The sequence below is a fragment of the Fundulus heteroclitus genome, chromosome 18 (assembly GCF_011125445.2).
Source record: "Fundulus heteroclitus isolate FHET01 chromosome 18, MU-UCD_Fhet_4.1, whole genome shotgun sequence".
NCBI lineage: Eukaryota > Metazoa > Chordata > Actinopteri > Cyprinodontiformes > Fundulidae > Fundulus > Fundulus heteroclitus.
The window spans coordinates 36,590,254-36,617,844 of NC_046378.1; the positions used below are offsets into that span (position 1 = coordinate 36,590,254).

The 27,591-nt window shown below is 40.1% G+C and overlaps 1 protein-coding gene across 5 annotated transcripts in view; it reads right to left on the minus strand.

Moving 5' to 3' along the window:
- mark4 (microtubule affinity regulating kinase 4) overlaps positions 1 to 27,591 on the minus strand; it is an 86,058-nt gene that overhangs the window by 27,724 nt on the left and 30,743 nt on the right. For all 5 annotated transcript variants that reach the window (XM_036149478.1, XM_036149477.1, XM_036149479.1 and 2 more), the window contains exons 2-6: positions 24,130 to 24,327; positions 21,563 to 21,616; positions 3,954 to 4,002; positions 3,788 to 3,853; positions 2,098 to 2,168 (exon numbers count right to left, since the gene is read on the minus strand). In XM_036149478.1, coding sequence (XP_036005371.1) covers positions 2,098 to 2,168; positions 3,788 to 3,853; positions 3,954 to 4,002; positions 21,563 to 21,616; positions 24,130 to 24,327 — 438 coding nt within the window. The remainder of the gene's footprint in view (positions 1 to 2,097; positions 2,169 to 3,787; positions 3,854 to 3,953; positions 4,003 to 21,562; positions 21,617 to 24,129; positions 24,328 to 27,591) is intronic.

The window sequence follows — 27,591 nt, forward strand, 5'->3', positions numbered from 1 at the left end:
AACTCTAATAATAATAATTACAACAGCAATTACAGTTAAATATCACAGGGTTGCTACAAATCAGACTCTGAATACTAGATTTTTCCATCTGGTTTAAAATATTCTCAGATTTTAGGACAAAAACAACCAACTTGGAGTTTAAAATCCTCCAAATTAGAGAAAAAAAACAAAACATTTTGGGGTTTATTATTTCAAAACAACAGAAAACTAAATCTGGAAAAAGGGCATTTCAACCCCTTTTTTGACAATTTAAATTAATTTCACTTGTATACATATTATAGAGTTAGGCTCAAAAATATTCATATCTCATGGCAGATTTAGTTTTAAAGTAATATTTAAATTTTACAAACGTGTTTCTTTTGACAGGAAGTAAGATTTTGGAGTCAGGACTCAAATCGCAGAGAGAATCTGTAGAGCGAGCTAAAGATTAGGGTGATGGCAAGGAGGTCTTCCAACCTCAGAGGCAAAAAGGCGACAAGCTGCTCCGCAAATATAAAGATGATTTCATTGCTGTGATGCCAGTAAAGCTTTATTTCACAGATAATTAAGAACGGTGTAATTTTTGTAGTCTGCTGGGGGACGGTGTGATGAACTGGGTTGATACCTTTGACATATATCATTCGTTGCTTTGTTTGGCTTCTAAACTGGACCAAGTTAAAGAACCACAGGACCTTTGAAATGGGTGCAGCTTAGGATGCTCCTGCTCCCCATTTATTTAAAAAAAACTACATAAACTGTCCAAAAACATTTAATCCATGGGGTTTTCAATCCCTGTCCTTGAGGGAAGGCGTCCTGCAACGTTCAAACACGTCTCCCTGATCCATCACACCTGAATCACCTGCCGGGGTCAGCAGTCAGGTTCTCCAGATTCCTGCTCATGACAAGAATATTGGACTCAGGTGTGTTGAAGCAGAGAAACATATAAAAGTTGCCTGACTGGAGTTGAAGATCCCTGTTTCCTTTAAAGTCCAAAGTTATGTGGAGTTGCTCAGGCCTGAGCTGCAAAATGAAGCAAGCAAACTCGCCTGAAGAACACAGCTAGCATGGAAGCTAGCGCTGCTAGCCCCAGTAATGTCGAAGAAAGCTAGAGAAACGAAGGTGGACATTTTTTTGCAGAAGATCAAAAGACACCCTATCTACTTTTAAGACCTAAAACCTTCCTTTGTGACAAAGCTCATAGTTAGAGTGGCTCATGTTACCCTGAGCTACCACTATAGTTATGCTGCTATAGGCTTAGGCCACTGGAAGGGTCTATTTCTCTCTCTGCTGAGTTCTCCTACTGTTCTCCAATCTGCATTGTTTGGTATCATTTCAACATATAACTTTTTGTTCTCTGTCATTTGCTCTTCATAGTAGGTACACCTGGTCTGGCGTTGTGTTAGCTGTGACATCATCAGGGGAGGCAGATCATCCTCTATTACCATCTAACATAGAAAGTACTCCTGGGTCAATGTGAGCTTCTGTGCTTTCTGTGTCTCTGCTCTGTCTTCTCTAAGCCCCAGTGGGTCGAGGCAGATGAGCGTTCACACTGAGCCTGGTTCTGGTCCTGCTGGAGGTTCTCCTCCTTGTTAAAGGGGAGTTTTCCTCTCCACTGTCGCTTCATGCATGCTCAGTATGAGGGATTGCTGCAAAGCCATCAACAATGCAGACAACTGTCCACTGTGGCTCTACGCTCTTTCAGGAGGAGTGAATGCTGCTTGGAGAGACTTGATGCAACCTGCTGGGTTTCCTTAGAGAGGAAACTTTCTGACCAACCTGGAGGATCTGATGGAGTCTGACTTTGTAAAGAGGCTTGAGACGACATGTTTCATGAATTGGTGCTATATAAATACAATTTAATTGAACCCAAAATCAAGTGCAGAGTCATGTCTAAAAATAAATGAAAATGCACAGAGCTGAAGGACGCAGTGGGTGCTTTGCAAACCTTGGATTAAGAATTAGAAAGGTGCATTGCTAGTGTTGAAGACAACATCTTTAGCATGGCTAATGGATAATAATAGATGGTGGCTGAGAGGTAACAGGCTGAAGAAAAGTCCAAAGGCAAAACAAACAAAAACATAAATCACGACACAAAACCGTGTTTGTTGTTCAACTGACCTGTCTGAACTTGGCTCTGGCCTCTTTCTCTTTCATTCTGCCATGAGCCACGAGGTAGTCAAACACTTCCCCTGCACAAACAAACACAAAGAAAGCACAGGATGCAGTCGTTGCTGAAAAAAGAAAGTGCACCCTTCTCGCTCCTTTCTGGGGTTTGGTTGATCAAGACATGAATGAATGTAATCTGGGAGCCAGGTTCTAAATTCTGACGGGAACTGTGGATCTCTTGTTAGATTTCTGATCCTGTGGCTGACGCTGGGAACCATATTGACCTCAGATGAGCTTTCATGAGAAATGTGACACAATTGCAGTTTAAAAAAAAAAAAAAACATATCAGATGCACAACTTTTGATCAACTGTGGATTTTCTGAGAGACGGCTATACATCCGGTCTCAGGTATGAACAGACACACACACCACTAACATCCCTGAGCAGGCTGCAGATGTCTGTAGGCACCAACAAGCTTCTCGTTGGATATCTGACCGCTTTTCATTTAGTTCTTTTAAGATCTGAAGGTTTCCTCGCACACACCCAACTTCAACAGAGTTGACTCAGCATGTACCATAAAATGGTTACAGATGGAAGATCTTTGAGCTTTGGACCAGGAGCCGACTGTTAAAGTCCGCTTTCACACTGCAAAAAGGCAACTAAAAGTATAATTGTCTTGAAATGAGCAGGTAAATAAGATTATTTGCCAATGGAACAAGCATTTTTACCGCTAACATAAGATAATTAGATATATTCACTTGAAATAAGATGATGGAGATGAGTTGCAGGCCAATCCAGCTCAGTACCACCATGACCATCGGTCCAGCATCTGGTGCCTCTGGCAGTGTGGACCCGTACCAAGACAGTTATTCAGACTCTTACCTGCAGGGCGGCGCTACAGGACGCAGGTGGGTAAAACGAACCGACACAGTTTCTATCACCAAGCTGTGTCTCTGATAAACAGTTGTCAGTCAGGGCAGCTCGGCTACGGCTCCTGTTATCAGCTTTTCTCCCCTGAAAATGTGTCGTCTGTTAAAGACTGTAGTCGCTGTCTATTTACTGTCACTCGTCTGCTGGCGTTGGAATCTGAAGTCAAATCCAGGATCTGTGCCCACTAACTTGGCGAAATAATGTTAATCAATCCAGATCCTTTGAGTGGATTTTGCTCTGATAGCTGCAGTCATCGCTGTTGCTTGTGCTCCCTTGCCTATCCACACGTTTTCCTTCCAGCAAACTTTCTACGAAAATTTTCTCCACAATACAGTCATAAAGGCTTGAAACATCTCACTCAATGTGTAACACATCATATTGAAACCTTTTTTAAAATATTATTATTTTCTTCAGACTTATCTGAAGACATTTGAGCCTGTATGTATAATTCTGACCTTTTTGTTGATTCAGGTATATTTAATGATCCTTGCAGATCATCTCAGCCAGTAAAAGAGGAACATGGCGTATCAGTCGGTGATCTGTCTCCTACATAAGCGCAGCTTTAGCAGCTTTTCAATCAGCAAAACAAAACATAAGACAGAAACCAACAGCAGCCACTATTCTTCCCCCACAAATGAGATTTCTCTAATGAAAATTACGTTTCCGGCTTTAATTAATTAGCAAATTGGGCCTCGGAGCTGAGAGGTAGTAAATCTAATGGCAGAATTCAATAGCTGGCACCAGAACTGGGTGTGGTGGAGCGACCGCTCACCTCCGCTGGCGTACTCCATGACGAGGTAAAGAGTCTTCTCCGTCTCGATCACCTCAAACAGCTGGACTGTAACGCACAGAGGATGAGAGGTTAAAACAAACGTCACCGTGGAAGCAGACGCTCACCGAGATCCTCGTTCTGGACCGGTCCCGGGAGAAGAACCCACCTATGTTGGGATGGTTCAGGTTTTTCATGATGCGTACCTCTCGAAACAGCTGAAAAAGGAGGCAACAAGTCATTAATGGAACCACGATAACAACAAGAAGTCACTTAAAGAGGAAAAATAAACATATTAAACTCAAAATTCTGATACAGAGTGACAAAATAAAGGAACAATTGGACATTTTTCCACGTGCGTCTCGCTGGAATTTTTATCAAAACAAATATTGTGTCACTTTAATGAACATGGAAGAGTTTCTTCACCGCTTTCTTTAGTCTTAAAGAGCAATACAGCCACCCACGCACTCATGCATCCCGTCTTGCTCTCTGCGTCTCTTTCAGCAAATCCAGCACTAATACGAAGAGGCTGACCACTGCAGCCAGGGCGTGTCTTGCTCAAGGACAGCTGGACCGGCTGAGGAGGGTGGGAATCAAACCCCTGACCTTCCAGCTGGCAGAAAGCCGATCAAAACCCAGAGCCACGGGTCCGTCCTTTGCCAGTAGTTCTCACAATTTAGGTGTCAATTTATATATATTTAAAATATGACAGTATTATACACTGCAAAAATGGAACTAAAATTAAGTAAATTATTCTTGAAATTAGTGCATTTTTTCTTGATTTGAGCAGGTAAATAAGATTATTTGACAATGGAATAAGATTTTTGCACTTAAAGTAGGAACAATTCATCTCCATCATCTTATTTCAAGTGCAGAATATCTAAATATCTTTTTTTAGGGGTAGAACTACAAATCCCATTGGCAAATGGTCTTATTTAACTGCTCAAATCAATGAAAAATAGACTCATTTCAACAAATGTTTTACTTACTTTTAGTTCCCCTTTTGCAGTGTAATTGATAGAAAAAAATAATCAAGAAACAAGAATACAAAACAGTGATATCAGCGTTATTACAGTTTAACATTTACATTTTAGAACATTTATTCCAGCTGCCAAACCCCCGGTGAATTGGGGTTTGTTTTAATATTTGCATACTTAAATAGCAAGGATTAGGTTTATATGATTTATTGCCTCTACCACATAAATACCATATGAAATGAGGTGGTAATTGCCCAAAGGAAGAAACGTTTTGCACGTGATGTTAAACTAAGAAAGGGACGAAAACATGAAACAAATGTGGGTGATGGACAGGAAGGACAAATGGAAGAACGCATACACTGCAAAAACGGAACTAGAAATAAGTAGAATGTTCTCAAAATCTGTGTATTTGTCATTGATTTAAGCAGGTAAATAAGATGATCTGCCAATGGAATAAGAATTTTGCACTTAAAATAGGAACAATTCATCTCAATCATCTTATTTCAAGTGCAGGATGTCTAATTACCTTATTTTAGGGGTCAAAATACTCATTCCATTGGCAGATAATCTTATTTACCTGCTCAAATTAAGGATAAATACACTAATTTTAAGAACATTTTACTTATTTTTAGATCCGTTTTTGCGGTGTAAGACGGACGAGAGAACCTTCCAGACCAGACTTTAGGCGAATGTGTGCCTAGATTTTAGCCTGGATGAATGATAAATATTCAAATTAAATTCAAATTTCAGCATCCTGAGCCTTATTTTTGAAAAACCACTGAAGTTCCACGTCGCACAAACTGTTCATTTAATTATGAAAAGCCTGAAAATTAGGACAATATCTGTGTCCATAATTATGCCCAGGTCATTGGGGTGTTTGACGGACAAGGTAAATTATTATAAATTTGAAAATTTAGCACTGTTGCCTTGCAGCAAGAAGGCCCTGGGTTCGAATCCCTGAAACGCGCCTGTTAGGGCGAAGCTGGACGATGGATGGATGAGGACAGATTCAGCTGGGAGGGGTTTTTCAAACGGCTTTTAACTAAAAATCAGTAAAAAATACTGTCTGTGTAAAATGTTTATTGCGTTGGCTTTCCGTTCTCCTGTCAGGTTTTTCCTCAGACGGAGATGCGGCGCTGCCATAAACAGACGCGGGTCCACAGGGAGCGCGTGTAATTGAATTAAGCGCACGGTGCATCAGCTGTCCACGCGAGCTTTAAGGAGAATTATCGACTGGGGTCGCTCCGCCATCACTCCTTTCCCCTTTATTCACCTGGCTCTGCATTTCCAAACTCTCTCCTCCACGTTTCTCGGTGCTTTAAGTGTGAAATCTAACCTGGGGTCACCGCTTAAAGAGACGAAGCAGATCGGCAGATTAAAAACCAGGAACTGCGAATCATTTCTGACACGGAAGCAGCCGGGAAGTTGTTGACTCACTGATATTGATCCAATCAATGCTGCTCATGCTGCTGTGGGGATGGAATATGGTGGTGGTGATGGTGGGGGGGGGGGTTTACTTTCAAAAGCATTTTCAGGATTAGGAGCAGGACATTTGCTCTTTTTCCTTAAAATCAATCTTTTCAGCCCTCCTGGGTTCACCCTCCTATAAACCACTTCCTGTTTCTCTCCCAGGGGGCCGCAGTCCTGCGTCACAGTTGCCATGCGCACCCAGGTGACCCCCGGGTTTTTGGGTTTCCTGCCCCCAACGGGACCACGGGAAGCAATAAAGCGCCAAACGCACGTCCTGCTGACAGCTGGGCTCACGTGTGGCAGATGGAAAACCATCTAAATCAACCGAGAGGCGCCCCTCATCCTCCAACTCCTCACCTCACTCCTAAATCTTTGATCTTTTGTTTCCCGGTCAGGACTACGCCAATTCACGGTTTTCCAACAAGGACTTCCATCAATCAAATCTATGACAGAAACATTTCTGCTCAGTTCTGTTGATCTGGGCCTTCACACTCGCGATCCAGCATGCAAGTACCGTGTTTTTCAGACTATAATCCTTCAATCTCCTCAAAAAGTGATGGTGCACCTTCATATATGATCACCGTAGTGCTTACTGACTGATTTTATGTGGTACAATGCGCACAAAAATCTGTTAAAATGTGTCAGTACGACTTTGATTAGCAACGAAGCCGCTCTGCTCAATGGATATTAGGAGCATTACGGTACACTGTGTCACTACCTGATAGGACCCCTGAGCTGTCTACAAGACTGCCTGACTGTAATGCCTGGAGTACGCGCTAGCAACAATAAACCTAGTAAGTTTATTCAATATAAAAGTTACATTTATTTTGGCTTTATGTTAGAAACAGGACAGTGTAGTCCAGCTACTCTGTCCTCCTAACAGACGGATGGAGAGCTGTGGACGTGGAGGAGTGATGTTACAATAGAATGTAATACCAATGATTAATGCGTCTTATAATCCTGTGCATCTTATAGTCTGATACAGTAAGTATTCATGCTGCTGCTGGAGGACATAAGCGTCTATGTTTCTCTCTCTGCTGAGTTCTCCTACTGCTCTCCAATCTGCATTGTTTGTTATTATTTCAGCTTCTAACTTTTCGTTCTCTGTCATGTTTCTCTTCATAGAAGGTACACCTGGTCTGGTGTTCTGTTAGCTGTGACATCATCAGGGGAGGCAGATCATCCTCTATTACCATCTAACATAGAAAGTACTCCTGGGTCAATGTGAGCTTCTGTGCTTTCTGTGTCTCTGCTCTGTCTTCTCTAAGCCCCAGTGGGTGGAGGCAGATGAGCGTTCACACTGAGCCTGGTTCTGGTTCTGCTGGAGGTTCTCCTCCCTGTTCAAGGGGAGTTTTCCTCTCCACTGTCGCTTCATGCATGCTCAGTATGAGGGATTGCTGCAAAGCCATCAACAATGCAGACGACTGTCCGCTGTGGCTCTACGCTCTTTCAGGAGGAGTGAATGCTGCTTGGAGAGACTTGATGCAACCTGCTGGGTTTCCTTAGAGAGGAAACTTTCTCACCAACCTGGAGGATCTGATGGAGTCTGACTTTGGAAAAAGCCTCGAGATGATGTGTTTCATGAATTGGCATTTTATAAATAAAATTTAATTGAATTGCTTGTTTAGCACTTCTGTAAGAAATTGCACGTCACCATGAGATCTGCATTGCGCTGCAGCCAAAATCAGGCATGAGTTGTAGCCACTGGAAAAAATTTAATATAAAAAATTAAATAAATAAATGAAAAAAAAAAAAATCACACAAGTGGCGGAAAATAAGCGAGACGAGATCGAAAGAGAAAGAAATCAACCTGCAACTCAGACATAATAGTCATTTGTTGTGAAAAGCCCTTTGTTAATGTGTTGAATGACAGTGAAGCAGCTCTTCAGTCAGTAGATTGTTTCTATTTACAGCAGCGCTGTACTCTCTCTGTACCCAAAGGCTTTAGGCAACAGATTAGGGCCGTAATTATGTGTCGTGAGGACCCTTTGCATAATTATTCCCACAGTGCCCTTTAGCAAGGCTCAGAATGCAGACCGTAGAGTCAAAATAGTGGCGATTACTGCGTCTATGTGGCAGTGACTGAGGTCCCTCTCATGCATGAACACAATGATTAAAATCTAAAGCAGAGACAGCCTTTGCAGCTTCTTGTTGAGGCTTTCTGGGGTCCGGCGGGCTCCCCTGTTACGCACGACAGAGCGTGGGAAATCCCAAACTATCTTCGTGTAACTTCTGCAGGTAGGCTGCCGTTTTATTTATCATCACGGCTGAGAGCTCATGAGGATCACGGCTGCCCCGTGAATCTGAAGCTGGACCGGCCACGCTTGGATGCAACATTTGGGAAACTATTGTATTTTACGCGGCGTGCATTCAAATTCTGCGTGCCAGTAAAATGTTGCATCATCTGTTTTATGCCCACAGATGATCTTGATTCTCAGGAAAGCTCAGAGTGTAATGGGGATGTTGCGATGACGGAAAAGAAACGTGTTGGTGAGGAAAATGGGGGTTGATTTTGAACAAAACTCCTCTTCTAGAACACGGTAGGAAGGGGAACCAAAAACCTCTGTAGAGAGGTTTGGTTGGCTCCTTGTAGTTGCTGGCAGAACATCAACATGTGTTAGGCTCAGTTTACAGAACAAGCTACACTGCAAAAACGCAACGAAAAATAAGCAAAATTTTCTTAAAATGAGTGTATCTGTCCTTGATTTGAGCAGGGAAATAAGACTACCTGCCAATGGAATAAGATTTTTGCACTTAAAATAGGAACAACTCATCTCCATCATCTTATTTCAAGTGCAGGATGTCTAATTATCTTATTTTAGGGGTTAAAATACTCATTCCATTGGCAGATAATCTTATTTACCTGCTCAAATCAAGGAGAAAAACCCAAATTTTAAGAATATTTGACTTATTTTTCGGTCGGTTTTTGCAGTGTAGCTACATTTCATGGTAAGAACTTCATCACGGTCACACCGGGCTGGCACACTGCAAAAAGGAACTAAAAATAAGTAAAAAAAATTCTTGAAATGAGTGTATTTTACCTTGATTTGAGCAGGTAGATAAGACTATTTACCAATAGAATGAGATTTTTGCACTTAAAACAGGAACAATTCGTCTCTAAAATAACATAATTAGACATCCTGCACTTGAAATAAGACGATGGAGATGAATTGTTCCTATTTTAAGTGCAAAAATCTTATTACATTGGCAAATAGTCTTATTTACCTGCTCTAATCAAGGAAAATTACAATGATTTCATGAAAATTTCACTTACTTTTTGTTCTGTTTTTGCAGTGCAGGAGTCCAACTCAAGTTACCGAGAGACTACTGGCACCTCGACGGGCAGCAGTAGCTATGTTTACATGGACAAAATTTCACGACCGGATTAAAATGTATTCGGATTAAATAATGGGATCGTGCCGTTTATACGGGCGCACTATCAATGAATCCGATCCGATCATAACGTGTGTTTATATGCACTTGGCTTCATTCAGAACTTTATTCAGATCAGACTCTGACATGCAGTTATCAAATTCCCCTAAAAAACAAAAAAACAAAAAAAAAACAAAAAAAAAAAACGCAGAGGAAGAACTTCTGTCTTTGCTAAACAACAAAAAATAGTAAACAAATCAGTTTTATACCAGTTTGTTTGTCATCCAAGCGCCCAGGCTGGACTTTCACGACGCTCTGTTTACGGGTGAAATGTTACAGAGTAAAGCAGCAATTCTGCACTGCAAAGACAGAACTAAAAATAAGTAAAATGCTCTTAAAATTTGTGTATTTTTCCATGATTTGTGTAGGTAAGTAAGATGATCTGCCAATAGAATAAGATTTTTGCACTTAAAATAGGAATAATTTATCTCCATTGTCTTATTTCAAGTGCAGTTTATCTAATTATCTTATTTTAGGGGTCAAAACACTCACTCCATTGGCAGATAATCTTATTTGCTTAAATCCAGGACAAAGGCACTAATTTCAAGAAATCTTTACTTATTTTTAGTCCTGTTTTTGCAGTGTAGTGTCTCATAGCAACTCTTGCTTCTCCAAAAATCTACCCATCTTATTATTAATAATAATACTAATAACAACCATCTTTATTTGTCATTGCTGCATTCATTCCAACAAAATTCATGCTGGGCATTTAACCCATTCCTGCTCTAACCACTAGGCCACCATTCCCACCAACCAGCCACCTACTCGCACGTTGAAATAAATATGTGCTGGATTCCCCGCCGGAGAATTACCAGCAGTCTCTGCTGTGCTGGTTGCTGGGTCACCGGACCAAATTATGTGCTTCAAGGCCGCTGTTCAAATGCAAAATATACGTGTGAGGCGGCAGAATGACGGGGGAGGAGTTGTGGCTCTGAAGGGTTCAGATAGAAGAGGAAAGCTTTCGTTTTATGCACTGAAATCTACCCAGAGGGATCAGGGGGGTCGCATTAGTCTTGCTTTCATTTACGACAAATAATCCAGAAGTTTCACAACAAATCCCTAATCCCGTGGTCAGTTTCCAGACTTAAACACTCCTCCATCCATCAGTCCATCAGTTACTTGTTTGTTTATTTTATCCAGACGATTTTGATTGTTTGTAGTGTATTTAATTGCTGAAGCAGCTTTGTTTAGTGTATGATATGCAAGACAGATTTCCCTGTGGGGACTATAAAATATGTATCTATATATCTATCTATCTATAAACTGCAAAAAAGGGAACTAAACGCAAGTAAAACTTTCTTAAAATTTGAGTATTTTCCCTTGATTTGAGCAGCTAAATAAGACTATTTGCCAATGGAATGATAATTTTTACCCCTAAAATAAGATAATTAGATATCCTGCACTTTAAATAAGATGACGGAGATTAAATATTCTTATTTTAAGTACAAAACTCTAATTCCATTGGCAAATAGTCTTATTTAGCTGCTCAAATCAAGGAAAATACTCTAATTTCAAGAAAATTGTACTTACTTTTAGCCTCCTTTTTTGCAGTGTGTCTATCTATCTATTACACTGCAAAAATAGAACTAAAAATAAGTAATATTTTCCTAAAATGAGCGTATCTGTCCTTGATTTGAGCAGGTAAATAAGATGATCTGCCAATGGAATAAGATTTTTACACTTAAAATAGGAACAACTCATTTCCATCATCTTATTTCAAGTGCAGGATGTCGAATTATCTTATTTTAGGGGTCAAAATACTCATTCCATTGGCAGATAATATTATTTACCTGCTCAAATCTAGGACAAAAACACAAATTTTAAGAACATTTTACTTACTTTTAGATCCGTTTTTGCAGTGTAAACATTAAGGACGTAAGCTGGAGTTTAAATCTGGGCCACATAAATAAAATCCCAACGCATCTTTTCCTACCCGAACAAATAAAGACAGAAACGTAAAGCAGAAGAGAAAAAAACGAAGCAAAGCTCCTCCTGCTCTACTGCGGTCTGTGTGTTACTTTGAAGACGAGCTTGTGGGAAAACCTTCCTCTTGTGCTTCGTCGGCAGTCGTGTGTCTTTATTGTCCAATTATTCCCTTACATACTGGAACAAGAACAACAAAGAGCGAAGCAAAGAGCAATACCGTCGTGCCTAGATGGCTCACAAAGGCACACAACGGCGTTATAAGTGCATAAAAAGGCACAGCAGAGGGTGTGTTGCTCTGGGTTTATTATAGACACAAACACTGTTGTCTCTGGTTCTGCTGTGCATCTTGTCTTTCTTGGGTCCCTGCTCCTGTGGCAGTGGACAAAACCTCCCCCCAGTCCCCATCCCCTACACGACCGCCTCCTTTGTTCGCTTGTCTGGAATGTAGCTCCTGGCTGAAGGGGCCTGGGCGAGGGACAGCGCATACTTCCACGGCATTAAACAGCGGCCTAAACTACAGATAAACGGCCGTCTGTAAAGTTCTTCTGATCTCAGAGCAACAGCAGGGTTTTCGCCGGGGTCTCCCAGATTATCCAGCAGCACACATTTCTCCAATGTCAGATCAACAAAGCCCATCTTATCTTATCATTTACTGCAGATGAAAACAGCGACACGTGGGCCTATTTTCTAGCATAAAAAGGTTTAAGATGTGAAGAGAAGAATATCTACATGCTCTGTGATATTAAGTATAAACAAAAAACTGTTGTTTCTCTTGTTGCCTCTTAGTATCATCTCAGCATTATTAAAAGTTTGTTTACATATGATAAAACCTCCAGATTATGTTGGAAAGTAGTATGGAAATGTTTTGTATACCTGTTTGGTAAAAATCAAGTAATGTTTGGCTGAAATTGTTGATGCATATTATAATATATTTAGACGTTTTTGAAAAATGGCCATTTTTAAATCTCTTTTCCTCTTTGAACACGTAAACGAGTCCTTAAACTGGGCATCAATAGCAGTAATCCTGCATAGCCTTACTGAAATATTTAAAAATCCTTATTTACTTAGCTTATTCTTATTACAATGAAACAAAGTTATTCTAGTTGTAGCTTTAGAAAAGTTGGTTAAAACTACTTTAGATCAGAAACCCGCAAGGATTTACCCAGTTTATTTCTTAATATTATTTGAAACAATTAAGTACTGTGATTTTATGCTTTCTGTATGTTTGTTAATGTATGAATAGAAACAATTAAGCTTTAAATATTAGTGATGAAGCTTGTTCTAGTAAAAGTAAAGACTAAAGTCAAGGATTTAATGAGCTTATTCCTTTGTCAATGTAATGTTTTTCTTTTCCTACGTAATATTTCCCTCTATAACGTTCATAATGTGTATATATATATAACGTTCATGTACAGCACTTTGAACCGCCTTGCTACAAAAAAGAGCTTTATTAATAAACTTGCCTCATCTTATTTAGCTATAAAGATCCTATTGAGTTACTGCTTCTCCTGTTCGAGTTTAGCCCTGGACAAGATGGCGGCATTAAAATAATCAAAACATTTCAAAAACTTAAAAGATGTAAATAAAGCATTTATAGAATACCATTCAAAAAAGTGACATAGGTTAAGTATTTAAAACTATACCAACTAAAAGAGATGACGGCTCTTGTGTAAAGTTTCAGCCAACATGAAGGAACAAAAGGAATAAATACAAATATTTGCCCTTTTTCCACACTTATTAAGATCAAACTTCATACGTTTATAGATTTTTAAGATTGTGAAGCAACGCCACAATAAATCATGTCAAATTAATATATATCAATGCTAAAACCTTGTATTTGTTTTAACCATTATTAGGCTTTGTCCTCTAGAAATGGCAGTCAGGAAAAGATTCATGAAAAAACAGAATATCTCCATTCTAGATTTTCTTTTTTCCATACATATTCAGATGTTGAAAAATACTCCAATTCTGAAAAGAAGACCTTTTAAATGTTCAGTAGGAAACAAATTTAGGATTATATCCAATGCACAAATGTTACAGCTGAAAAACGTTTAATTTAAACACTGACTCAAGCCTATAATAATCACCAACGTGTCTCACTGGGACATTTCCTAACGCTGCATTGCAACATCACTGACAACGTGCAGCGTCAGAAGCACAGACTCACTCCAACTCGACCGTTTGACAGTCCCTCAGTTCCCAGAGCATTTTCACATTTTTGCGGCGTGAACTTTGGCGCTCTGAACAACAAAGCTTACAGCTGCGATTACAGCGGAGACACAACAGGCCTGGGAAGATAGCAGGAAACAAAGCTACTGAGAAAAAACAGATATTTTATGGAAAGATTAAAAAAAATGGTAGATCAATGAAGGAAAGGAAAAGCTGAGTAGATGTTGACAAAATAAAAACACAATAAAGAAAAGAAACAAGAAGGAAGTGAAAATGAGATGACGCTTGATAAATATGAAGTTTATTCCAGGGAGGCACGATGTATCGGCATTAACATCGATATCAGCCGATACGATATGATTCTCGATACGTAGCTCAACTTGATTTGACTCCAATATCGATATTTATTACTTTCAAATTAATGCTCAAAGTCATTCAATCAGCCAAATATTATATTTATGTTTGATTTATTGAACACTGACATATTAACAGGAAAATAAAGATTACATTTGGTTCAATGCATTTAATGTATCACAGAAACCAGAACTGTGCCAAACGTCTGATTTTAGGGACGAAGGCGCTTCTAAAATCCTGTCTGCCGTTCCGCAAATTCGTCTCACTTGCTCTTCCTCGCTGTAAACAGTAATGGCGAGCTGTGATAACGCCCCCTAGGGGTTGGGAGGTATATTGACATTGAAAGCCAGAATATCACGATATTAAATCGCTTTCAAAAACATCGATATTAAGCTTTGTATCGATTTTTATGCACAGCCCTAATTTTAACATGCTGGTATCGGTTGGATAAGTGGAACTGGGCCAATATTAACAACCAGTGTTTATCTCCATCTTGTTGCCATGTGTGTACCTGGATGGGCGGGGTGACCTGTGTGGTTGTTGTTTCCATATGTGTGCAATATTGGTAAATATCGCTTATCGGCCCCAACAGCCATATCGTTATCAGATGTTGGCCCAAATCTTAATATCAGTGCATCACTAGTTTATTACATTCTAGTATTTTAATCTAGTTTTGATTAAGCCGAACAGCAGGTAAAGCAAATACTTATGGAAACTTTTGTTGGTGATGAATAACCTTCCCGTATTTCACCCAAATTAGATTTTCTGTTATTATAACCAACACAACAACAAACAAAATCCCTTTATAGTCCCCCAGATGGGAGATTTTTTCTCTGCCTGTAACCCGTCCCTTAGGGAGCTGCTTGCTGCCTCACTGAGTGGCGCAGGGGGAGCAATCTGAGGTCAAGGGTCTTGCTCAAGGACCCAGAGTGACAGAATGAGTTTCAAACCGCCGCCCTTTGGGGCAAACACCCGGACCAACAACTATGCACACACACACATATCTTAGAGAGACCAAATAAAGCCGGGCGTACACTGTAGGGCTGGATGATAATTCAATAACGATATATATCGATCGCTAGACGTATATCGATGATAGAAAAAAAGTGTCAATAAAAAGTTCAATAGAACAGTTTTCCTTCCTTTTACATCCTCCCAACCAATCATAACGCAGACCCAGGAACCTCCGTCACTAAGCCCCGCCCCCTTCACAGAGTTCAGAGAGCACGCATTCTTTTTTCTTTTGGTTATTTAAAGCTGCAGCATAAAACGGGCCAGATTTAAAATGTATGTTTTGAATTTGTTGATACTTAAGATGTCGATCAATATGATTTATATTTTATTGATATGTTGGGGTTTTTTCTGTATAGTCCAGCCTTGGTACACTGTACCAGTTTTGGACCTTTTTGGGCCGATTCTTCAGTCGTGTTGTTTTGTATCGGGCCGAGTTTCAGCTGCACGGTGCGTCCTGTGTGGCGTAGCATCCAGAGGGTAACGAGGGGCGATCCGCCTCTCACCTCCACCTCCTGATCAGGAATCTACTGATGAAAATCAAACATGTCTGACATTCAGTCAGCCCTCCTGAGCTGATGGTGAGCGCCTCCTGCTGGTGAAGCAGAGCTATCAGCCGATTTCCCCCAACCTCGCGCACTGAGCACGTGCAAACAAGGGAATTCTTCTTCTCAAATGAAAACATATGAGACGACAGAATCATGCCGGCGGTACGTGTGACATGGAGTCAAACTACGGGGGAGAAACTCGTAGAATGGCCAAGGCAGCGTGTTTCGTTCTAGTGAGCCTCACATTTAACAGAGAGCATCGACACTTCTGCCCTTTTCTTCTTCTACTGTTTACGTTTGGCTTCCGGATAGACGAGTCCGAGTAGCGCCATCTCTCTACGGGGCTGAGTCCTACGTGGTTTTTAGACGTACAGTGTGAGCAGTCAGATCACATCAGAGCGTCGGACCGTACAGAACACAAATGGAGAGCTGTGAACTTTTAAACGCTGAGGTTTCATCGTACAGTTTGTGCTGCATATGAGTAAAACGATTGAAAATATCGCACAGTGTACGCCCGGCTTAACCTAACAGTCATGTTTCTGGACTGTGAGAGGAAGTCTGACTACCCGGGGAGAATCCAAGGAGACCATGCAAGTTCCATCCAGAGAGACCCCGGGCTGGAATTTGAACCCAGGACCTTCTTGCTGCAAAACAACCGTGCTCCCATAACGTACACATTATCTGTAAGGCTTAAACCTGTGCGAGTTAGGACTAATGTGGAAGTAAAGTGCTTTAAACGGTTCCAATTTACTAAGATCCTGTAATCTTACTTTGAGAAAACAGGATTTTTCATGTAATTAAGCCGCCTTCAAACTGTTTGTGGCTCAAGAGAGGAAACTCAGGGCTGGTGGAAGACGAGAAACCCACAACCTATAAAGCCGTCTCATAAAATCTTCTGATAACATCAACTAGAAGGACTTGTTCGTATACAATAAATATCTTTTTTTGAACCTTCTGTGCCATTGCTGAGCCTATCTATGTTTTTTTTTTTGGTAGAATACAGAGAAACGTCGTGCAGCCATGCACAAAAGCCACAAATAGAAACGTATATTGCACTGAAGCTGATGTGTATCATTAATAAACCTGAATTAATATAATTTCTGTTCCCTTAATGTGAAGTCTCTAACACAGTTACTTTCATCGGTGATGATGTTATCACTACACGTTGATAAGTGGCTGTTTTAAGACAGGTAACATAAGTTGATGAAAGGCTGGTTGTGTAATTATCAGTTACTTTTTTTCAGATCCTGATGTTTTCCTGAAGGCATCGACACGAACACCTCCACTTAATTAAAAACTGAATCTCGCTCTCAGGTCTTCAAGTTCAGCTCTTGTTTTTTTTTTTTTGTGCATCCTTTCTGCAGCCTCATGGTGATGCGTGTCTTGTCAGCATGACTGCAGGGAGTGGAGGACGTTTGCTGACAGGTGACCAAGTCTTTGTCTTTTACACTGCAAAAAGGGAACTAAAAGTAAGTGAAATTGTTTGCCAATGGAATAAAATTTTTGCACTAAAACTACGAACAATTCATCTCCATCGTCTTATTTCAAGTACAGGAAATCTAATTATCTTATTTTAGAGATGAATTGTTCCTATTTTAAGTGCAAAAATCTTATTCCATTGGCAAATTGTCTTATTTAGCTGCTCAAATCAAGGAAAAATGTACTCATTTCAAGAAATCTTTATTTACTTTTAGTTCCCTTTTTGCAGTGACCATGAAAGCTCCCCAAAGCAGTGAGAACTGAGGTTGGGTTAATAAAGCTAACAATTTTACAGTTATTAGGCTACTAACATATCCGAAAATATATCATTCTGTATAAAATTAAAGTACGTCTATATTGTATTTATTTGTCGACGGACATCTTTGGAATAGCAGAGGGACAAAGACCATAAAGAGACGTGAAGAAACAACCACATCTTGTTCCTTCAGTTGAGTTCCAGCCTTTCCTGGACAGCATATTTGACCAGATAGCAGCTCATCAATGGGCTGTGTGTGACTTTTCCAGATTAAAATATCGTTTTGGCCGCTAAGGTGAAGGTAAAGCAAACTCAGGGTGACACAAGGCTAACGTTCAGTCGGCAGGGCTGCTAACGAACAAAGAGACACTTGTTTAGACTGTGAGAATGGCAAACATCAGGATTCAGGACATAAACAGTGTGGGAAACAAATCTGATGACTATAGATGTCCAGATTAGGACTTTTTCTCACTCCTTACCTGAAAATTTTGTTAAATTCAAAGTTATATATGTGCTTGAAAGCTCAGTCGCTTTAACATGCAGTAAAAAAACTCTTTTCAAGTGTCTTTGTGTCTCCTGGAGTCTCCTCTGTGATCTTTACTGTCCTGGGAGACACAGCTAGCCTTGTGGGAACTTGATATTAGACTCTGATTAAAAAGGGTTCCTTTATTTTAATGATCAGTGCATTTAGTGCATGAGACAACCGGGGTGGGACTTAATAAGCATCGGCTTCTTCACTGCAAAAACTGAACTAAAAATAAGTCACATTTTCTTGAACTTACTGTATTTGTCCTTGATTTGAGCAGGTAAATAAGATGATCTGCCAATGGAATTAGTATTTTGATCCCTAAAATAAGATAATTAGATTTCCTGCACTTGAAATAAGACGATGGAGATGAGTTGTTCCCATTTTAAGTGCAAAAATCTGATTCCATTGGCAGATCATCTTATTTGCCTGCTCAAATCAAGGACAAATACACTCATTTTAAGAAAATTCGACTTATTTTTAGTTTTGTTTTTGCATTGTTCCTGCTCTTCTTCAAACTGCACAGGTTTGCTTTTATGTTTGATTATTATTCCACTTTTAATTTATTACTCCTATCATTTTTTTGGTTTACATCTTTGAAATTAAGATTTCAGTCATTCATCAAATCATGGACTTGATTCACCTTTGGTTTTTTGAAGATGCCAAGATGATGTTGTTTTTTTTTTAAAGGACTAAGTTCACATTGCCAAAATTCGACGGGACCAAAAAGGAGCAACAGCGTCTTCCACGTGGAGCCTTTTCTGCACAGTTTATAGTTGGATATACAGGAGCAAAAAAAAAAAAAAAAAAAACATCTAGATTTGGCTATAATGCATAATTTTCAGCCAACACCAGACTCAGATTAAAACGCGCAGACATAACAGACCAAGTTCAGACGTTTAAGGGCTTAATCTCATTAGGCTCATGAATGCAGCACATGCGGTTAAAAGATAACCCCAAATGTCAGTAGACAAGCATGAACAGACTCATTACGTTCAGCCTTTAGCCCGGTTAGTTCCAGCGGACCGGGACAACAACTGCTGGCTGCATCGTGGACACAATGGATGAATACATGCACACTGAACGCACAAAAGGTACAAATTCTCCATAGCACTTCAAAGACGAGCCTTTTTTTTGGACGGCTGAAAAGCGGACGGCACAAACACAGCTGCTTCAAGCCCAAACAGATTCGCTCTGAAATCCTGTGAAATATTTTCCAATCCTTGACTGGAGTCAGAAATTATTTAACTTGACAGGTAAAGAGTCAGAACTTAGATGAAGACTGTTTGCCAGAGTTAACTGAGAGTCTGAGTCACATTTAAGGCATATTGAGATTAATCTGGATCCGTGGCTGACTAGAGACGTCTCTGTTTTACAGAGGGTACATTAAATGTGCTGTTTTCCCGAATTTACCTTTAATTTACACTAATTTCACCAGATATTTGATGTGTGAGGCAGACACCCCGTCTACTTTTAAGACTAATCTTAAAACTTTCCTTTTTGACAAAGCTTATAGTTAAAGTGTCTTATGTTACCCTGAGCTACCTCTGTAGTTATGCTGCTATAGGCTTAGGCTGCTGGAGGACATCAGGGTCTATTTCACTCACTCTGCTGAGTTCTCCTACTGCTCTCCAATCTGCATTGTTTGTTGTTATTTCAGCTTTTAACTTTTTGTTCTCTGTCATTTTTCTCTTCATAGTAGATACACCTGGTCTGGCGTTCTGTTAGCTGTGACATCATCAGGGGAGGCAGATCATCCACTATTACCATCTACCATAGAAAGTACTCCTGGGTCAATGTGAGCTTCTGAGCTTTCTGTGTCTCTGCTCTGTCTTCTCTAAGCCCCAGTGGGTGGAGGCAGATGAGCGTTCACACGGAGCCTGGTTCTGGTTCTGCTGGAGGTTCTCCTCCCTGTTAAAGGGGAGTTTTCCTCTCCACTGTCACTTCATGCATGCTCAGTATGAGGGATTGCTGCAAAGCCATCAACAATGCAGACGACTGTCCACTGTGGCTCTACGCTCTTTCAGGAGGAGTGAATGCTGCTTGGAGAGACTTGATGCAACCTGCTGGGTTTCCTTAGAGAGGAAACTTTCTGACCAACCTGGAGGATCTGATGGAGTCTGACTTTGGAAAGAGACTCGAGATGACATGTATCATGAATTGGCGCTATATATATAAAATTTAATTGAATTCAATAAGTCTCAAAAGACAAGAAGGGCTTGGTTGAGAAGGTTGATGCCTCCACAATTACTTGAATTGATGAAATCTGAGACTGAAGGGTCTCATGTCTAACCAGGTAGTACTTTTCACCCTGCACACCTCAAACTTCAGGTCCAAGACAGACTCGTGTCATGTGCAGAAATATTTGGATGACTCTGCAGTCGTCAGCAGCTGCACTGCAAAAAGGGAACTAAAAGTAAGTAAAATCTTCTTAAAATTTGTGTATTTTCCCTTGATTTGAGCAGTTAAATAAGACAATTTGTCAGTGGACTGAGTATTTTTACCCCTGAAATAAGATAATTAGATATCCTGCACTTGAAATAAGATGGAGATGAATTGTTCTGATTTTAAGTGCAAAACTCTAATTCCATTGTCAAATAGTCTCATTTACCTGCTCAAATCAAGGAGAAATTTACAAATTTCAAGAAAATTTTATTTATTTTTAGTTCCTTTTTTGCAGTGTGGAGCAAATCTGGGTCACAGTTGGGGTTAATGACCATTGCTGATCATTATGGCAGAGAGTTTGGACTTTAGATAAGATAGGCGCCCCTCACGCACACTTCACCTGGACTTGGAAGGTATTTTAACTGATTTTAGAACTACTTTACCGCAGACACTCAAGAGTTAAATATTTGATCTGTTTGACTTTGCTGCACAGTGAGGAAGTGACGGCACGCTGAACACATTAGTGTGGATGATATGAGGATTTAGAGTACGGGCCACGCCAGGCTTCATTCAGCTGACTGTGCTCAGAGACCTTCTGCCAGAGAGGATCACTGTAGCCAATCCAGTTATTTGGATCTTTTTAATCTACTTATATCGTGTAATTTAAAATTTGATGCTTTGGAAAAGCTGGAACTATTAGATTTAGACTTGTTGTGAGGAGACTGTCAGACTTAAGCTATTCAGAGTATAAACAATTTAAATCTTTATGTCCGTCCATCCCCCCTATGTAGGTAGGTAGGTAAGCAGGTAGGTAGGAAGGCAGGTAGGTAGGAAGGCAGGTAGGTAGGAAGGCAGGTAGGTAGGTAGGTAAGCAGGTAGGTAGGTAGGTAGGTAGGTAGGTAGGCAGGTAGGTAGGTAGGTAGGCAGGTAGGTAGGTAAGCAGGTAGGTAGGTAAGCAGGTAGGTAGGTAGGCAGGTAGGTAGGTAAGCAGGTAGGTAGGTAGGCAGGTAGGACTATTTGTGTAATTTCTATTTTTTAAGACTTTTGAGCTCATCATTCAGGCCGGCGTCCTCGCCCACCTGAGCTCAACGACTGCTTCCCATTCAATCTACGGCAGCCTGATAGGTTGCTTCTAACTAACAGTTTATGTTAAAGGACAAATCGTTAAAATGATTAATAATCTTCTGAATTTAAAAACAGCGCTGGCGACGTCGACCAGGTGGCACAGGGCAACATGTCACTCACCTTCTGCAGGCTAGTTGGGTTAAGTTGGGTTTTATCGATGATCTTTATCGCAACCTGGGAAGAAGTGACAGACAGAGGGCGTTAAGACAAAGAATCAACATAAATGTTGCTATTTCCAAGAGTCACATCTGTCATTAGTATAACATTTTATCAATCGGTCAAACAATAAAAGGTCATCAATACAGAATGAAAAAGTATAAGAGGGATGTCTTTAAATTCTCTTACAATGAAATCCAGTGATGCGCGATTATCGGCTTTATGAGTAAAATCGGATTGATATTTCTTTGCATATTGTTGCCGTTTGTGTTTCTAGAGGAATGGGAGGGTGTGGGGGGGTTAACTAAAGCAGAGAAGCAATGTTGTTATTAATTATAATATCGGACATCGATATTGGCCCAGGTGTTCACATCGGTGCATCCCTGATGAGACCCAAACATAGAAAATGTCCTACACAGGTCCATCTCAATGAAGTCATCATGTCAATTGCAAAAGTGAAACTCCTGTGAAACGATCTGTTGCTGATTTTATTAATCTTTGTGATTATTACCGAAAATTACATGAGACCAAGAAAAATTTATTCTATCCAAAATAATGTATTTTATTTCATGGTCTACACCGTGGTCTTCAACTCTAGTCCTCGATGTAGAGTGTCCTGCAACTTTTAAATAGCTTTTGTTTTTTATATGCAAAAAAAATATTCACTATCGGATTAATACGCATTCGGATTAAATGATTGGATTTTACCGTTTGTATGGGCACACGATCAATTAATCTGATCATAATGTGCGTTTATATGAACCTGGCTTTATTCAGAATAGAAACGCTCTGACATGTGCAGTTATCAAATAGAAAGAAAAAACGCCAAAGAAGAAGAAGTACTTCCGTCTTTGCTAAACAACAAAAAAATTGTAAACAAATCAACAGGAACGAAATACAATTTCATTCCTATTGCGCTTAATCCGATCACAATATTCCGACTTGCTTGTTTTTTTTTTATTCCAATTTGCCGTTTATACTTCTGTCCATGTAAACTTAGCTCAGAGTCCACACTTTCCAGTAAGCTTTAATTATCCTTTTGTAATTGGTCTTATGTAGAAATTGGATTTAATACGAGACAAAAAATGTAATTTTTAAAAGCTGAGCGTGATATTACGTTTCACATCTCAATCAATCAATCAATCAATCAATTTTATTAGTCAACTGCAATCTGAACTGATTTATTGAAATACCTTTTTTTCTTTTGTGATATGCGACTTTACTGAGATGCACCTGTAAAATAAAACCGTTTAACTCATGAATAATTTTGCAATCTTTACCCTAAAGTCCTTCATGATGGTTTTAGTCTTTTTCCTCCGATGCAACGTTACATTTCGGGATTATGAGTACACTACAAAGTTAACTTTTACCAGCAGTCAGGGTACGAAACGGCACATTATTTGGTACTCTAAGACAGCAAACCATAAAAGGAGGACAAAGTCTAAAATATATTGTTTTATAGCACGTACATGACACTAAAGCTGCAATCGACTATAAATAAACCAAGAAGCCACCGTAAGAGGTTTATCAACATGTGGTGACCCGGTCAAAGACTGCACCAGGGCCCTCAGCTGTAAAACCAGGACTATATGACAGACTTCTACTTTATTTGGGTCGAACACATGATCGGGCCGTGCAATGTGTCCTGAGCCTCGGGACATCGGTTCAACCGATGTAGGTCAGCAGGTTTTATGAGAAGAAAGACGGCTCTTTAAAGGCAAAGACACAAACCGGCGCTAAGAAGAAGTGTGACCGTGTCCCTTCAAAGGGTTCTGCTGCAGGGTCCGGAAAGCCCAACACTCGGGGGTTTCCTCTGGGTTCTACCCACTGAGCTATATTATACACTGGAGTGCTAATCGCCGGCTTTTAGAATGAGTCGCTTTGAAGCCACCAGCCGCCATATTGGTACTCCCTATTTTCCTCCAGTAACTAGGGAATATGTGCGCTACAGCATCGAATAACGAGGATTTTCTCATGTTCAGGTGGGGCTTAAGACTTTTAAAATGTGAAATGCCATATACTTTTATGTTATGTTCTAAAACTGAGAAAGTCACGTGCTGAAATATTTTGCATTTTATCTATTTGAATACATATATAACATTTATAAATATGTAAATAACAATATACAAAATCATTTATTTACATATATGTATACATATATCTACATATATACATATACACATACTTATATATACATATATATATTTAATATGAATAACATGTAAAATATTTCAGCACCTAATTTCCTAGTAGTTGATAGTGTTAGTTCATCCACTGACTGTAGAATTACCTATGAAACGTTTTCACACAGCCAGAAAACTGCTTGTTGTTGCAACCAAATCCTATGGGATTCTGGGAGAGTAGGGAGTAGCAAGATGGCGGCCAGTGACTTCAGTTTTTCGGCAAAATCAGCACTCCAGTGTATTATATAGCTCAGTGGTTCTACCAAACTCATGGCCTCACACTTCTACGCCACACAGGCTCTCACGGCGTCCTCCGGAACAACAAAGAAAGCTTTTGGAGACGCTCACCTCTCTGCCCGTCAGCAAGTGGCGGGCCAGCTTGACTTTGGCAAAGTTGCCCTTGCCGATGGTTTTGAGCAGTCGGTAGTTCCCGATGTGCGGCAGCTCATCTGAACACAGGGCGATGGAGTTTCGGCAGCGAGCGCCGAGCGATCGGCTCGACCAGCCTGTGCCTTTATCCGAGCGGCTGGCCGACAGGGAGGCATGCTGCGGAGACGAGGGAGAAAACAAACCGTTAGTCGGACGTAAAGTCTTCACACGTGCCATGAGCTGCTGAGAATCCGATGAGCCGGAAACAAAGACAAGGTGGACGACAGAGTTTTCCCTGAGATTTAGCTAAAGCCATCGTTTGCAGAGAGGTTAGAAAGGATCGAAAGGATTTTATTCAATAAACAGTAGGGCTGGACGATAATTCAATAACAATATATATGGATGGATAGACATATATCGATGATTGGAAAAAAAGGGTCAATTAAAAGTTCAATAGTATAAAAGTTTTCCTTTTGCATTCTAGCCATGTATGTTAATATCGGATGTCATTACATCCTCCCAACCAATCACAACGCAGACCCAGGAACCAAGCTCCGCCCCCTTCAAAGAGTTCAGAGAGCACAGTTGTTCTCTTTTCCTTTTATAAAACTTGCAAAAAGTTTGTTGAATAAAGGATTGAGTTTGAATTCATTGTTTGTGTTCTGTATCTAAAAATAGGTTGCTAAGCAACGGCATAAAATGGCCAGGGCCGCACTTAAAATATACGTTTTTATTTTGTTGATAACTATCGATATCGATCAATGTGATTTCTATTTTATCGATATGCTTTTTTTCCCCCTATATCGTCCAGCCCTAATTAAAAAGTATCAGTCCGGATAAAGGAAAGAGAAATACTCACATCAAGTACTATAGCATCAAGGCATAATGGACACAATCAATAACTGGAGAAATATGAGGGAACGTGCAAGTACCAGTTATGTTCTCCTGTATTCTCCACATGTCTGGGCTAAGGAAATAACCCGGGCTTGGCTAAAGTCTGGCCAAACCCGGGGTCAGCATGTGTCCTGGTCTGATGGAGAGATGATTGGGAGAACCTTTGCAAGGCAGACTGGGCAAATATGGGCCCAGAATGAAATTTTGATGCATACAGCTTGTAAATTGCAGTATAAGGTGCAGCAAGGATTTAAAAGTAAACAATTTAAATGTAGACAATGCAGGAGAAGTCACAGTGTACAGGTGAGTATGTTTAAAACCATTTTTATGTGCAGAATTGATTGTGCAAAGGGCATTTGTGCAAGAATTCAGCTTGTAAATTACAGTAGATTTAAAATACAGTATAAGGTGCAGCAGTGATTCAAAAGTAAAATACTTGAAATGTAAACAATGCAGGAGAAAGTCACAGTGTACAGGTGAGTATTTTTAAAAACCATTTGTAGAGCTGGCTTGCAGGAATGTTCTATTGTTTTAACTCCACTCAGGAAGAACAAATGGTTCTGCCAGAATAGGGATGTCTTGCCTTATCCAGCTGTGTGTGTTGCAGGTGACTGATCACCACCCCCAATAAAACTTGCTCACTTTTTTGTCCCTTTTTTGGAGTTTGATAATAAAGGCGGAGAGAAAGAGGTGGCTCAACGCAGATGATCCCGACTGTCAGGGAGGGAACTTCTCCGTTTGGTTTCCTCTGCAGAAGAGTCTAAACTTGTGTTTGTGTGGTTTTCTTTGTAGGATAATAAGGCGTTATTTATCATAACCCTATCACTTTGTTGACAAGAGTTGCTGACTTTCCCACTAAAGATGTGCAAGAGGACATTTTTCAGGGTCTAACTTTTAATAGGGCTGAAGATCAGCCAACCTGATTCGTTTCAGCTACAGTGAGCACTCGACATCTCATTGTACGGGAATTAAACGACATTAGCAGGACCGACCGGGACCTCGAGACTCGAGGTTCTGTGGTAATGTGGTTTTAGAACCAGCAGTAACCCATGTACAGCTCATATGACTGCTCATGGTCCACATTCTTCAGATGCATGACCCGCTGCAAGGTCGCCGACGTTCAGCCGCACGTGGCTGATCTACTCTCATAACCAAAACAAGGCTCTGCTTTTTAAAATAAACATAACATGGAGGTGAGAATGAACAAGTCGGTCAGGAAAGCAGCCGTTGAAATATGTCCCGCCGACGCAATTCAGACTGAAGAGCTCCATTCATAATTATGCTTTAAAAAGGGTGGAAAAACTGTCTTTGTAACCAAACAAGAGTTAAAATGCGGGGGTTCCTGGTCTGCTGCGTGGGGATGACACGACCAACCAGGAAGTGAGACAGAAAAGGAAGAATCAGAGACCCATGACACGAATACTTGTCTTAAACAGATAAGCACAAAGATGTGTTGTGTAAAGCAGGAACATTTACACGTCTTCATTAATAGTGTTTCCAACGGTCGCTTTCACACACAGGAATGATAAAGATGTTACAACTAGTGGTATTTCAGGCACTTCCTGACTGATGACACGCTTCTGTCCGTCACCACATTGTGATTTATAGCTTCCTTCCAAGCACCGTCAGAACGTCACTATTTTTAGATCCTTCATATCTCACTGTTAAAGGTTTTCCTTTTCCAAAAACATTACAACACAGAAACAAAAAAAAAAAAATCTTCTTTTTTAAGTCAAGTTTCAAGATTCCTGGAGTCTAACGCTAAATAGCTTCAGATTGTGACTGAAAGACGAGACGGAGGATGTAATCTATTAACTCTAAACAGGCTAAATAGTCCCATTAAGATCACAAACTGATTAGAACCACATTACTTTTAAATAAAGCAAACAAAGAAATCAGGGTTACTGGGAATTAAAAGGCATTTAATTATGTTCTGAAAGGATAGGGATGTTTGTTTTGCTCATCCTCTACATTTACTCAGATGTGTCTCCCTCCCATCCACACATTTAATTATTAAGATGAAGCCTAATTGGCTGTTGGCCGCCTCCAAGCCCAGGATCATTTCCCAGCATCCTTTAGGATTATCTTTCCCTTCAGATTTCCCCATTTTTCATTCTTCTCTTAAAAGCTTCTTCCAAAATTATTCCCCGACAGCAGCGAAGACGACTCAAAAGCTTTAAGATAAATCATTCTTTCATTGGAGCAGGGTTTAATTTTTTACACACTGAAGAACCTTTGTCCAGGAAAGAACTTGGCTTTAACAACAATGACATTGCAGAAGGTTGGAGAATGAAGGTTTTTATGTGAGATTTAGGTCATGGAGGGTGAGCTGGCAAAGGAAGAAGGTCGATTTCCTGTCTGACCTTTGGCCATTAAATCAGAATAAGCTTTAATCAGCAGGTTTGTGCACACAGACAAGGACTTTGATTTCGGTTCCACTTTACTCTCAATAAAAACATTATAATATATACATACACACACACACACGTATACATATATATACATATACATACATATGTGTGTGTGTGTTAATGATTAATACAAATA